Raw genomic sequence first — 15,223 nt, forward strand, 5'->3', positions numbered from 1 at the left:
TGCCTGACAGCGACTTTACGGTCTTAAGTTGTCCAAATCTAACTATATTGAACACAAAAAAAAATACGTTTTGAACAATATAAAAGCAAAACATAAATTCCACTTACACCAGGATTATATTTTTTTAACACACAAATGTGATGTTTCCTGTTAAAACCAAGCAAAGTTATGAATTGTTGAAATACTGTATTTATTGTGGTGTCATGATCAACACACTGCAATTACTTTTCTCAATGTCTTGGTCTATAGTAAGATAATCTGACACTAGGCTCTAGTATTTAAAGTTGTGATTCTAGAGTTCCACTTTTCAAATCTCTATTATTGCATCATACAACTTGACAGAAGATTCTTTATTTGGGTTTTTTTTGTCTCCTCTTTTATTATTATTATAAATGAGGTCCCAGGTACATCATACCAATGAACCATCTGGGTACAATATCAAAGAGTGGTCATATTTTTAAGTGATCGACTTAACTATCAGGACCACACAATGACCAGAGATTAAAGGACAACTTGTTTTTTTACAAGGTTTCATATTTTAGATGGTCATTGTAGAAAAGAAAAGATGAGTGTTAAAATGTTTACATTTACTTCTTTCAATCGTTTTAGTGATTTTAACGATTTTGATTTGCATGCATGCCCCCAGGTTGGCGGCTTATTATGTCTAAAAATACATATTTAGCCACTTGTATGCATGCCCCCAACCACTGAAATCAAAATACTAAAATCGCTAAAACAATAGAAAGCAGTAAATGAAAACATTTTAACACTCCTCTTTCATATTCTCTAAAATATGAACCCTTGTTGTAAAAAAACAAAGTTGTCCTTTAACCTAATTTAACAGAAGATAAACGTCCCTCTCCACAAAATCAACTACAAAAGCCTTTTTGTAAAAAAAACACAAAAAAAAACAACAACAGCAAAACATGTACTGTATAAAATCCTGTATTGTAATTTCTTTTTTGCAATTCCATTTCCATGTCCATATTTAGATTCTGCCATAGCAGGTCTATGTCCATGGCATGCCCTTATTTGGAAAAGAGTTGCAGAGAACAGTCTGTGGTCCCAACCATCAAGATCAGTATGAGATGTCTGGAAACTGTCATCATCTGGAGGCTTTGCCATTTTCATGAACATCCATGCTGAAAAGAATAGATTAAAGAAATAAATACAAATAATTTGTTCTATATCTTTGGTTTCTATCGTTTTGTGTGTGCAAATAATATAAACCATGAACTGATGTTAATCATGAAGAAAAATAAGCAAAGAGTAATATCATGAAGATTTCTTGTTAGCATGCAGTGTTTTGAACAGACTGTTAAAGTTCTTTTTTGCATTAGCCTCGTGTAGCCAGACTATATCACTGCGTGGATACGAGTCTGGTTGGTACTTCTATAAGAAGGTTTTTTTTCTCCAAGGGCTGGGTTAAAAGAATTGCTCTGGACACAATTGGTTAGACCAGACTAATATTGAGCCCTGATTGGTCACCCAACTCTTCGGGATGAGAAATTCCAGGCTAGGCCTTCATGGCGTCATAATACTAATTTTACACTTGGTTGCATGCTAAGAATAGCTGATATACAAGCTTATAGATCTTCAGAGCGCAACCGCCGAGCGCAACCAAACATAAAAGGACTTTTAGTTCTCTTCTCCACTTGTCCCTCCCTAACATTTTAGTCTAGTTTTTATTTGTTGACAAAATTGTCCATACAATACATTTAGTCCCAGTCATAACATAGTTTTTATTTAGTTTTCATCATACTTTTACTTTAAGCGTAGGCCCCACTCACCCGTAACATTTTAGTCTAGTTTTTATTTGTTGACAAAATTGTCAATACAATACATTTAGTCCCTGTCATAACATAGTTTTTATTTCGTTTTCATCATACTGGTACTTTAAGCGTAGGCCCCACTCACCCGTTCTCCTCTTTCAGATGCTGGTACAGGTCAGCCTGGTTGTTGACAGAGTTGATTCTACCAAAGAACTCCTTCCTGGAGTTGGCAGCTGTGATCCTATTGGTCCACAAGCTGAGCAGAGACACTGGCCCTGGAATACAGGGACACACACATGGATATTACACGTTAGTAGGGATGAAAATAACAATGATTATTATTATTTTTTTACATGGATTTTTTATAACCAATTAAATCTTCAAGTTCAATGAACTGTTGCACCGCTACATGTCCTGATCTGAATAAGAGTCAAGCAGTTGAGTGAGTTCTTGTACCTTTAGCTTTCTCTGGTGGCTGGACTTCCTCTGTGATGAGACGAGGCCTCTTGATCTGTGGCTCTGGAGAGTCCGGAGAGTCCTTTATAATCAGCTCTGACTCCTCCTCTTTGTCTAGCGCCCCCTTCAGCCTGGTCAGGGTGAAAACAACAAGGGGTGGATATGATGTTTACGATCAGGGGTTAGACCACAGCTCAAACTTGTAGAGTCTAAGGGCGTTGGATTGAAGATTTACTTTCGCAACATGTGTACATGAGTGCATGCGTGCGAGTGTGTAAATGGGAAGAAGGCAGAAAAAAGTACAATCAAAAGCAAAGATTTAAGGGCCAAAAATGATAAATAATCTGTGTGAGAATATTTGGTGGTTTAAAATACTGTAGAATTTCAAATATGTCACAACTTTGCTAGGGACACGTGAGAGTCCGCGAGAGTTTTTTTTTCCACAATTTGAGAACCACTGCCATCTCACGTCTTTCTCCTTACCTGTCGGCATCCTGCCAGTTCTTGTCGTCGCCGGTGTCTTTGCTACCGTTCTTCTCCGCTCTGTCCTCCTTGTCCTCCCTCTTCCTGCCTCTCTTCTTGCGGTCGTCCTCTTCGGGGGGTTTGCTGCGGCACGCCACGATGCACTCCAGCACCCTGTGGTGGCGCTCGCTGGCCGCTGCATGCGTCTTCACCAGTGTCTCCAGCTCGTTCCACATGATACGGTACTGCTCGTCTCTGTAGTCACACAAACACACGCTTCTTTGTCAGCACACGTATGTATCGTTGCTTACGGGAAGAAACCTTTTATCTTAGCGCTTCCCATAAATGACATTATTACACCGCTTGGTTGAATGCTTGATTCTGATGGGTCAATCGCTGACTTCAGTGGTGTGTTCTGGCTCACTCAGAGCACCTGGCTGCGCTGCTTGGTTTTTATGCTGTATCCAACATGACAGCCAACAAAAACACAATGTCATTTACAACTAAACATTGTTCTCAAGAATGTTTTTGAAAACATTTGAAGCGAGAAAGACGCAGTAACCAAAAATGTATGCTATTTGATCAACACTTCTTTGTTTTCTGAGGCGGCCGTGTTGCGCTGGGCAGATGGCCAGTGTAACACTTTTAACAACTTTCACTTCCTTGTAAGCAAGGAAATACTTTGTTTTGTTGTTCCTTTTGGGTCAATTTCTTCATTTATTTATTCAGTAGCTGTGTAATAAGCAGGATAATATCCGCCCGCCATTTGTTGATAAGAAATAACTCCCTGATTAACACATGGGCTGCTAAGGTTTATAACATTTATAGCTGTTGCTGCTGCCACCATTGACTTACGCTTTGTTTTGACGTGCCTCGCAAGCTTCGTGCGTGTGCACGTGCGTGTCCAGAGAAGATTGAGGAGGATAATCCATTTGTTTACAAACACTCGCGAAACTAAAATCCAAAAATCGTGGTAAAATCGCGGTAAAGTGTCGCCGTGAAAACAATCAGCTCTCTGCTTCCATGGGGCAGTTTTCATGTCATTCTGAGATAAAGCCGTTCTTATGTTTCAAAGTAGAATGTAAAGCATGATAAGTCCTTCCGTGATGTCTTCCCCAGAGGGGCTGCCTGCATTGAGTGGGTGACGTAATGCACTAGGGTCATTCAAAGGGCAGCTCCAGTCTCAAAAAGTTAACTGTTTGTTGCCACGTCTGTGAACGATATAACTTCCTGTGGCAGGGGGACACCTAGTGGCCATAACTCGTCCCTGAACGAGTTTGGCTCCCCAGGTGTTAAACACCTCAGCTTTGCCTCAGTGTCTAATCATCCTGTCTGGAGTTATTTCTCAACGACAACCGGTGGGGCAGATATTATCCTGTGCATACCATAGCCCTCTAAAAAAGCAATGTACACACACACACAGTGTAGCAGTGTACCTCTTGGGTCCCTTTCCTCTAGAGCCCACAGTGGAGATGGGCAGAGGATCATTCTTCCTTTCCATGTCCACCAGGTTGTAGACTGTTTTCTGACAGGTCAGTACGTCCTCCTCTGATAGCGTCTCCTTCACTATCAGGTTAGCAAGGGGGACAACCTGGGGAAGGACAAAGACGGACAGACAGAAACGGTTAGGCAGAAGTTGCAAATTGGCAACGCATCGGGAGGTCCACATAGCAGCAGGAATAGCGTAGCACCGTATGTCTAACATGAAGTTAGACATAATGTGAAAAAGGTGGGAGCACAACAGCAGTAATTGCCTAGCCCTAATAAAGTTAAAGTTCTCACAGCCTGCATGTTGAAGATGGTGGTCTGGGAGATGATCATGGGCCAGTAGCGTGTGTATCGTTCCAGCTGGGCTTTGGCTCTCTCCGCAGGCAGCTTCCCACTGGGGTCATGGGTCAACTCTGACACCGGGGTCAGGCGGTTCTCTCTCATGAACTCCCCGAAGTCCTGAGGATGGCAACATGAACACACAAACACACACACATGATTCTCTTGAACGTAAACACATTAACCCTGGTGTCCCTATTTTGGGCAAATTGAAAAAACACAATCTTTTCTAATCTGGATTTGTGGACAAATATAATTCAACTTGGGGGGTCCTCAACATGAAAAGATTTGATAACCAGTAGGGCTGCGAACTTTGGGTATCCCACGATTCGATTCAGAATCGATTCTTGGGGTCACGATTCACGATCGGTCTCGATTCAAAACGATTCTCTATTCAGTTAATAGGATATCAGGATCTACTCCAGTCTGCTGGCATGAAAGCAGAGTACATTTACGTGGCTTTTATAATTGTAAAGGTTTTATCAACTTATTGCAATAATGTAAACACACAAAGGTAAATCCAAGACAACATGTCTGATTTATTCATGCTTGCACACATTCTTTTAACTTGTACAAATAAAACATAATATCTAATAAAAAGAAATCATAATTAAAAAATCGAAATTAAAAAACCCAATTCGAATTCAAATCGATTTTTTTCTGCACCCCTAATAATCAGTGGTTTAGAATAGATGACTATGTTGTAGCAGTTTTAAGTTCTAACTCACAGTGATCCGGTAGTCGGTGACGCGGCCACCGCAGCCCTCGCTGATAGAGGGTGGGTCCTCCAGGGTGGAGCGGGTCATATTGAGCACGTGCAGGAAGATCTCACCGCCGTGGCTGCTCAGCATGTGGCTGATGACCTTTGAACCCGACTTCCTGGGCTGCTCTAGGAGCACTGACCGTCCTGTCAATCATTTATTAAAAAAGAAAATAATAATTAAAAAGAAAAAATATATGTATTCATTACGAAGTGTTCCTTGTGACAAGACCACTTGAGATTACCGTTGAGGAGGAAGTTGGTCAAACAGGAAGACGGACGACTGTTCACATCTGTCGGTGAGATTCTATAGGCTCCTGTACAGTAATGGAGCTCTGGGGGAAATCAACACACACACACACACACACACACACACACACACACACACACACACACACACACACACACACACACACACACACACACACACACACACACACACACACACACACACACACACACACACACACACACACAATGTAGTATTCTTAACTAGGAATGGTATTCTAAAAACCTCCATGCAAAAGCATTTGTCTTCATGACGTCTTATACAATAACATAAGTATGTACAACACTTATTATGACATTTAAGAAATATAACATTACATTTCCCTGGTGAATAAAGCATGAATGAGAAATGAGGGATACAGTAATACGCCAAATGAAACCGTATTTAAGAATATTTAAGCCCTGAAAAATTAAGAAACACTATCTAAAGCTAGTCTCCCCACTCTTTAGTTGAGAAAAGCTGTTGTGATACTGTTGTGAACTAATGTTATTTGAAACAAATGGCGCACCGGACTGGCCACTAAATGCACTGCCACCTTTGTTGTAGTTTGGACATAGTTGTCAAATGACCTTTCTCCATCGTAGAGAGAGCTACAAGGTGCCTACCTAAAATGTTGGTTCTGGGAGTGATACAAGGTGACCCTACCAATACGGTTGGTTCTGGGAGTGATACAAGGTGCCTACCTAATACTGTTGGTTCTAGGAGTGATACAAGGTGACCCTACCTATACTGTTGGTTCTGGGAGTGCACCACTTCAGTGTAACCGTCTCCTTCAGTCCACTGTCTCTGCTGGTGCTACCTGCCATGTGCAGGTCACCTATGGCAGAGACGAAGAGGGAGAATCAATCAGTAAGACTTAATGAATCAAAAAGGTTATTTGTGTCACCACTCATACAGGTACAAGAAGCCAAATGCAATTGTGTAAGGTCCACAAAGTACTGTGTTAACGAGGACAATAGTAATAAAAAAGAAAGGAAGAAGCATTCAACAGCATCTACATCATCATAATAACATAATAAGGGCAGGGGGACAAAGAAGTAGGTATATAAACTGTGCAATGAGGCATGAGGCACATAAATGTGTATTAACAACTTGGGTGCCAAACCCGTTCAGTAACAAGTTAAGGCCACTAGGGGTCACCCTGCCAAAAGGAGTCGTCTCGTTCATGAACGTGACAACAAGGGGTTAACTGGTACAGCTCTACGTGCATGCTGTGACCTGTGAATGACCCTAGTCCATACGTCACCCCGTAGCTCAGAGAGAGAGAGAGAAAATGGATGCTCTAGGCTTCATTGATTTCCATTCTAGCCTGAAACATAAAAAGGGCTTTATCTATGAATGAGGTGAAAAGAACGCCAGGGAAGCAGAGATCTGATTGTTTTCACGGCGACACTTTACCGCGATGGTCGCCCGCGGTTTGGATTTTAGTTTCGCGAGCGTTTGTAAACAAATGGATTTTCTTCCTCAATCGTCAGCGGACACTCACGTGCACACGCACAAAGCTTCCGAGGCTCTTCAAAATAAAGCGTGAGTGAACGGCGGCAGCAGCAACAGCTAGAAATGTTAGAAACCTGAGCATCCCATGGGTTAAGGCCTATCCATTTAACTGTAGAAACACATGTGTACATGATATAGCAGAAGAAACTTGGAAAAATGTATTCACTACCATGTGTATACTGAAAGAACATTGACAAACCTTGACTAGCTGTCATTGAATATAAGGCAATACGTATTTTGCCATATGTGGCAATGTGTTATATTGAACACATTAACATCAAATGTTATGGCCACAGTTAAAAGTTTATACTATAACAAAACCTTGTATTGAGATTATAATGTATTGTGACTGGTAGACAGTGAAATAGCGACATCTGCTGGGCAGATAGGAACACCAGGCTGAAAGAGAACCTGGAAGTGAGCTTCAATTCCAGCTTCAACCTGGTCACACAACATGCTTCTAGATCTATTTTCAAACAGCTGTCAAATGAAATAGGGCTCAAATGTTTAAACTGTTCTTATTTCCCTGCGGACCACCAAGGAGCTGAGGGTCCCTGGACCACAAGTTGAGAGCCAGTGATCCAAATAAAGCATAGAGAAGAATTCAAATACAAAGATGAATCCTCAAAATCCCGAAAGACAGTGAACACACCGCTTTTGAAGAACTCCAGGTGAGCGTCTCTGTGATGGAGGAGTTCCACGTCGTAATTGGCTGACGTGTTGGCGTGCTGTTCCTCCTGTACATCCACACAGTAGTAATAATACATGAATAACACACAGAGGTTAGGGTGAATTCAACATGCCATACACAATGTATACAGAAATACATGTGCTTAACCACGCACACACATTATATATGTATGTACACACACACACACACACACACACACACACACACACACACACACACACACACACACACACACACACACACACACACACACACACACAGCTGCTTTCATGGCCCAGAGGGGTAAAAAGTGATGGAGAACAGGATGATAGAAAGGTTCGCTGCTGAAAGTCATACATGGTTTTCACTAAGCTCAGTTTACAGTGTGTAGAATACACATGACACATGATAATCCATAACGTCTTGCCATTAGAGGGCTGTGTCCACCAAGATATAGTTTTCCAGCTGGACTCTATCAACTCTGGATGCTCAGAGGAAAGGTAAGGCCAACCGTGAACGAACATGCAGTACAGAATAGAACCTCAGTGCCTTATAATTAGAACTGTAACAATTATGACATAATTGCCTAATCACAATTATTTGTGGTAATCGCAATTATTTTGTCATAATCATAATGTTGAACGTGTCATATTTTTAAAACACTTTCAAAGATAGCGGAAATAGCAGATCTACAAGCTCACAACGCATCGTTGTGAGCTCGTAGATCAGCTATTTCCACTATTAATGTATAAAGCTATTTAAATATGGCATTTCTTAGTATAGGTTATGTGTCATATCTGCCACATGCAACTTCAAAGCCTAAATGCCTAATACAAATGTAATTTTCAGCAACATAAAACACAATAAAATCATTTATTGATTACATTATTTGTGTGGCAATTAATCGCCATGTAAAATGTCATAATAGTGACAGCCCTACTAATTATGCTGCTGCCATTTCCAGCAGTGTAAATACGTACACGTTCTGGCGAAAAAAAAGGGGGAAAAAAAGAAAAACTTTGGTGGATACAGGCCCATAGGCCTGTCTTAATGTATTTCTTACAAGAAAATCTCACAGAACTGTTCTGACTTTTATCTAAATACAGTAAACAAATTGGCATGATACGCTGCACAACGTACACATTTTGGCATCATAATTTCATCAGCGTTGTATCTGTCTTAATGTATGACTAAGCCTGTCACAATTATTGTTGCATAATCGCCAAATGAAAATGATTCAAGATAATCACAATTATTTTGCATTATCGGCCGAATAAAAATGTATACATTTTCAAAAATGTCAAACAAAATAGTGGAAATGGCAGATCTACAAATGTATAACATTTGTAATTACATTTCTTTTTTGTCCCTGTGCAACCTTTGCTTACAAAGCCCAAATTTGTATGACAATAAATTGTCAAGTAAAATGTCATGATGTGTGTCAGTCAGCCTATGGTATATTCAAGCTGTATTGAATATTGTATGACTGTTACTTGAATTACGTCTATGGTTTCAAATCTCTACTATCTAGGGAGTTCAGCTGCAGAGAGAGAGTCAGTCAACAAGGACACTGAAAGTGGGTGGGTGGGTGGGTGGGTGGGGGGGGGGGGGCGAGGAGGGGGTCAGATTGTCAGATAGAAGACTATTTATAAAGACAGCAGTAGGAATGGGACGATATGAAAACTACATGTCACGATTATTGTGTCAAAAAAGAATTGCGATAATCAATGTATACTTAAAAACTCAAAATGACACTTTCGTTAGGCACTTGAATCCCCAGCATACATATTCTGAGGGTAATGTTCGCCAAAAATAGCCGATCTAAAAGCTCAAAAGGCGTTGTGAGCTTGCAGATCTGCTATTTTAGGCAAATCGATTTGTGTAGACTAGTGAAATAAGAGCGTACCAAATGCACTCTTTCTTTACAGTTCCGTTTTATCAAGTATAGAGTGGTACTACTGAATCTTCAGGTCAACAAAAGCGAATTCATCCAATTGAATTTCAAGATACATTAAAATCTCTGTGATGCGATTATTGTGAGCAGCTTTTTAATCACGATGAACGATAATCGTCCCATCCCTAGACAGCACAGAACACCACATCAAGAATATATACAGCGTTAAAGGGAGGAGGGGAGGCTGACTGGGCTACGGAGGCCAGGGAGGAAAGTCTATCCACATCAGATGGATGTCGTCACAAGGCAAGGAGAGGCAACACCGGTCCAACCAAGTTCACTTCACTCACTGCTGTGTGAATGACATGAAGTTAATGCTAACCCTATTCACTAGGATGTTGTCCATGGTCCTGCTGAATCTGATCTAAAAAAAGTACTGATTTATTAATACTCTACTCTATTAATAACGTGTGTCTGTTAGACAAAATAATAATAATAATAATAACAATAATAATACAGGATTACAGCCTCAAAATCTACAGTTGTTCAGATCAGATCACTAAAATATACATAACATAATATAGCTTACTGTACACAATTGTTGATACTTTTGCAATTTCACTTTATTCTACTATTTCATTATTCACTTTTGAATCTTAACGTTTATTTATTATTTATCTATTTTATTCACAATGTAGAAAAAGATCCTGAGTAAAGCATTTCAATGCTTGCAATGTGAACTTGTAGATCTGCTATTTTCAAAGTATGATTTTTTTTTTTTAATAATTCGTTTTTTGAGTACATTAACTTTTGGTACTTCCAAGTACAATTTGATGTCAATGCTTTTATACTACATTGCAGTATTGTCACTTTTTCCACTACTGGCAGATTCTGCGATGCAGGGACATCATGTATGCTGAGGTCACGCTAGTCTCAACTGGTCCAGACCACAGTTGCCTGTCCTGTGCCGTAACAACACCACCAAGTTGCTCATTCTGGCTGTCCTAATAAAAGATGGCCTGCTGTACAAACGGCTGTGCTCCCTCACTTAGGTGTGTGTGTGAGAGAGAACTACTGACCTGGTCGCAAACATTTAATGTGGGCTAGCAAAACAGAAAATACAGCATGAAAACAGCAGCAGCAGCAGCAGCTCCAAAGAGACGTATATCAACATGCAGATGAAATCAAATAAAAACATAAGTTCTGAATATTATGAGACGGTGAGTGGTGAACATGGTGCACATGTGGCAGGGAAGAAGGAAGAGAGGAAATAAATCAAATAAGGTAGTAAAGAAACAGGAAGAAAACAAAAATAAGGAGGAAAGAAAGTAAGTAATGAGAGGAGAAAGCTGAGGTGAGCAGAAGGCATTCATTTTTAAATTAATAAAACATTGTTCATGCATTAGATAATGTCCATCTGCAATACCAAGAGTTGTTGTGTGCGAGTTATAAGATGATTTGCTGTGGTTCGTGTGGTCAGGCTGCAGGCGGAACCAGCCTCACCTTCATTGGGATGTTGGTGATGGTAGTGGAGGCCAGGTCAAAGTGCTGCTGGACCAGAACGTTGAGTTTTGTCGCCAGGTGCCTCCCTGCCCGCACGCTGTGCACCTCGCTGGTCAGCAGAGGAGAAATCTGGAGGAGGAGAGGGCTTTAAGAACTCCACACTGGAACTCTCCAGAGAAACAGCAATGCTTTGTTCAATATACCATATACCTCTATTTATTTATTTTGTTCAGCATCTGATGTATGACATGGTATATAAATAAAGCCAGGTTGATTGATTTAACAAAGGGGGGGGGGGGGGGTCATTTTGAAATGAGAAATCTCAAAATCTTACTCTATTATATGCCACTAATAACTGGAACAAAAAACACGACAACTGTCATGATAATTAATTAATGATCAATGGAGAAACAAGTCATTAATGTTGCAAAAGTCACACAACACATTGTCTACAATCCTGATTGATTGTGGACAATGTGCAAACGTATTAAACTATACATCACACGCACACTATACAGACGTGTGCCTTACTGTGTGCGCAGAAACATTTTGGTCACACGATATGTTGTCCCCCTCTCTCTCTCACACACATTACTGATGCGTGGGTCTGGGTCCATCTTTGTTTCTCGATCACCAGTGTCTCAGTCAGTACATGTACCAGGTGTTTGAACCGGTTGAGGTTGCTCTCCTACCTCTTTCTTTGGACGGTCAGAGACCAGTGTGTCCTCTCCCTGTGGGTAGATGTGGACCAGCACCAACTCACACTGCTGCAGGGCCATCAGCCTGGAAAACACGCGCACGCACGCACGCGCACGCACGCACGCACACGCACACACACACACACACACACACACACACACACACACACACACACACACACACACACACACACACACACACACACACCTTTCAGTCCCACAATAAGATACAGTACAACAAACCCACAGTATACACCTCATATTGCACACTGACCTGTCCGATCCTGCTGCCAGTCTGTTCTGGTCTTGAATGGTTTCTTGGATGCAGTCTTCCAACATTCGCACGTGGGTGTCGCTGTGCAACAGATGAACAACAAGATACTCCCGTTAATCTCCTGGCCTCATGCTGACGTGTCTTTGAGCAAGACACTGCTCCCCTAACTGTTCCCTGGCACCCATAGGTGGCAGCCTAATAGTTAGGATGGGTGGTCAAATGCAGGGAACGAAATTTCCCCTAGTCCCCACAGGGATCGTCGATTCAGGTTTCCAAAAGATAATGCCCCCAAAACCCGAGTGGAAAAACACATCCATTCCATCCTGATGTCACTGCTGCCTGCGTCACTGCTCACCTTTTAGCGTTGGTCAGGCAGATAATGCGCCCCCTGTTGGCGACCTTCTCAGCCGTGTCCATCAGCGCTGTGCGTTTCTCGTGCTGCAGCTCCGTTATCTTACACAGCTGCTCCACGGCCACCGCCAGTCCATGCAGGATGCTGCAGCACTCTGGGTCCTCGCAGGGGTTAGGTGGCCCCACAGCTGCCAGCGCAGCCATGAGCTAGCATCCAGGGGGAGGAAAACAAAGGAGAATATATGTGGCTAAGGATGTCTTTATTGTATTAAGCAACGGTAGGTGTACAAAACATGGGCGATGTTTAGTGACAATGTTGCGGAAATATGCATGAATACAATGTGGTAAAGTAAAATACCACGAAAAAAATTGTCATCTGGGCTTCATTCAGATCAGGTTGGCAAATGATAGAACTAATGTCTAAAATGGTTCCACTAACATCATGATACGACCTTCAACGAAGATCTTCAACCAGTGCCATTTGTTGGCATTTTTCTTCCCCTTACATTTTCCTCATTATTTATCTTTTAATTGTATTTTTGTATTAATTAGAAATGAAACAACTTGAAGTAGTCTACTCTACATGGCTTGTAAACAACAGGAAGTGTGGTTTACCTCATGGGTGCTCTGGTCTTCCTGTCTCCAGCTGTTCAAGATGTGAAACTCTGAGTCACTCACTATGTAATTGACCTGAAAAATAACAAGATGTTCATCAGTGTATACTCAATAACAAACGTGGATTGTTAATCACTCGAACCCTATCGTCCCTATACTGGGGCGAACATTCACCAAAAACAGCTAGTCCCCATGTCAAAGTGTGGCAAATACACAATGTTTTACCAAGTCCTGTACCAAGCATACACAGTTTGTCTCTAGTGCAAACTGCAAACACATACTTTTACACACAAGCACACACGTGTGTATGCACACCTTTTCCTTCCTGTCTCTCTCTATTCAGTACAAGTATAGCAAAATGTCCTCAGTTGTTGTTGTTTTTATAACTAAAACACAAGGTGTACAAGGTGTTCCTTCCCAATACCTAAACTTGCATTATCAGTGTGTAGAGATAGAGAGAAAAAGGCCTTTTAAACAGCTTTTTCTCTGCTGAGACTGTATCTATTATGTGATATGATTGTTATTATTTGTAGCTTGCATGGCCTTGTGGCTTATGTTAAACCATTTGTAAAACAATACATACACAAAATAAATGCAGTTTTGCTAGTTCAAAAGTATTTAGTCTCCACTAGCACCATACATTATTGTTTGCCTGTGTAACACGAATGAGCCATAATCACATAAATAATATCGGATACTCGCGTAGTCGCCATTCGCCAATACCAAACCAAAAATTGGGCCATATCAGAGGCATTCGTGATAGTTATTGGAACAACTCTATAAGTTGAGGCTAACCAGTTTGTTGGTGGGGTAGACATCGTAGAGGATTCGGCAGTATTCCATGGAGCACTCGACAGCGCAGGTCCACAAGGACTTGGACACAGGGGCCAGGGGGATGACTCCCTGACCGCGGCTCTTGGTCAACACGTCGCACTCCACCTGCTGCCGGCTGGACTCAGCCATGTAGGGACAGTGATCGACCACGAAGGCCGTCTTGTGGGAGACAGCAAACATCTTCATTTTGGATCAGAGGGGGTGGGTGTGTGCTTATGAGGGCACGGCTGGAGAACGAAAAAGGAATGGTTTATTTCCTCTATGTACAGGTGTCTATAGGTCAGCGGCCCTCAAACATTTCATTTTAAGGCATAGGTTAAAGATTACCATAAGTTGAATGTGTATAAATAGAGCCATTTGACGATCCATTTGGTTCCATTTGTACACTCTCAGAGTAACATAACTTTAGGGGTCCATTTAATTACTTATTATCAAACATTTAGAGTTAAAAACACAATGTTTTGGTGTCTGAACACAACAGACAGGATAGTCAAGTTCGCTGGCTAATTCCCAGCAATTCTTATTCTGTGACATATAGTTTGAGACTTTGAGAAATGAGCACATAAAGAAAGAAACTGCTATTAGTCTGAATTATAAAATGATGCATTATAAAATATTGAGATAACCTGTAATTATGCGTGGTTACACACATTTGTGGAAGCTTTCACTGCAACTAAATTCAACAAATATAACCATAATGTAGGCTATATTTATATTCTCTTTTTTTACATTTGATACATTATGATTGGTTGACACATGCTATTTGTGTTCATTTGCTATCTGTCAGTCAGTCAGTCAGTCAGTCAGTCAGACAGACAGACAGACAGACAGACAGACAGACAGACAGACAGACAGACAGACAGACAGACTGTGTATTAAACATACGCTAAACAGATACTAAAATAATAAATATTATAGTTTAAGACTTTACCTGAAGAAGAAATATCAAACTTTCTCAGGCGAATGGATGGAAGCCCCGCCCTGGGTTTTTTAGTTATCTTTGGTAATGGTTATATGTCGTCAGTGAGACTCAGTCAGTATGACAACATGTCAGCTAAATCAAAATAAATCAAATAATGAGGTTTTAACCAAAGACAAGAGCATGACATGCACTGCTAGCCCGTTAGCTCACTACCGCTAGCACAACTATTTCTTTCCGTTTTCTTACCCAGCTATACAAATAAAGAAACATAATGGTTTGCATCTAGATCTCTATGCTAAAAGACGTAGGCTAAAACAACCCTTGTATAAAACGTTCAAAATGTTTCGTAACTATCCCTAAATGAAAAGAATTAACGCCGACATCAAAACAAAAGCTAGT

The 15,223-nt window shown here is 41.0% G+C and overlaps 1 protein-coding gene across 1 annotated transcript; it reads right to left on the reverse strand.

Moving 5' to 3' along the window:
- Positions 1–297: 297 nt before the first annotated feature.
- On the reverse strand, positions 298–15,223 carry ints13 (integrator complex subunit 13). Its single transcript, XM_080754579.1, has 17 exons — positions 14,834–15,223; positions 13,864–14,129; positions 13,069–13,143; positions 12,458–12,660; positions 12,103–12,183; positions 11,823–11,913; positions 11,131–11,259; positions 7,716–7,800; positions 6,291–6,383; positions 5,523–5,612; positions 5,246–5,424; positions 4,473–4,637; positions 4,127–4,281; positions 2,712–2,945; positions 2,229–2,359; positions 1,918–2,047; positions 298–1,142 (listed from the first exon to the last, which is right to left on the reverse strand). Exons 2-17 carry the CDS (start codon positions 14,086–14,088, stop codon positions 1,106–1,108), a joined length of 2,103 nt encoding a protein of 700 aa, XP_080610705.1. The 5' UTR covers positions 14,089–14,129; positions 14,834–15,223; the 3' UTR covers positions 298–1,105.

This window comes from Nannobrachium achirus, assembly GCF_963921795.1.
Source record: "Nannobrachium achirus genome assembly, chromosome: 23".
In the NCBI taxonomy this organism is placed as follows: Eukaryota; Metazoa; Chordata; class Actinopteri; order Myctophiformes; family Myctophidae; genus Nannobrachium; species Nannobrachium achirus.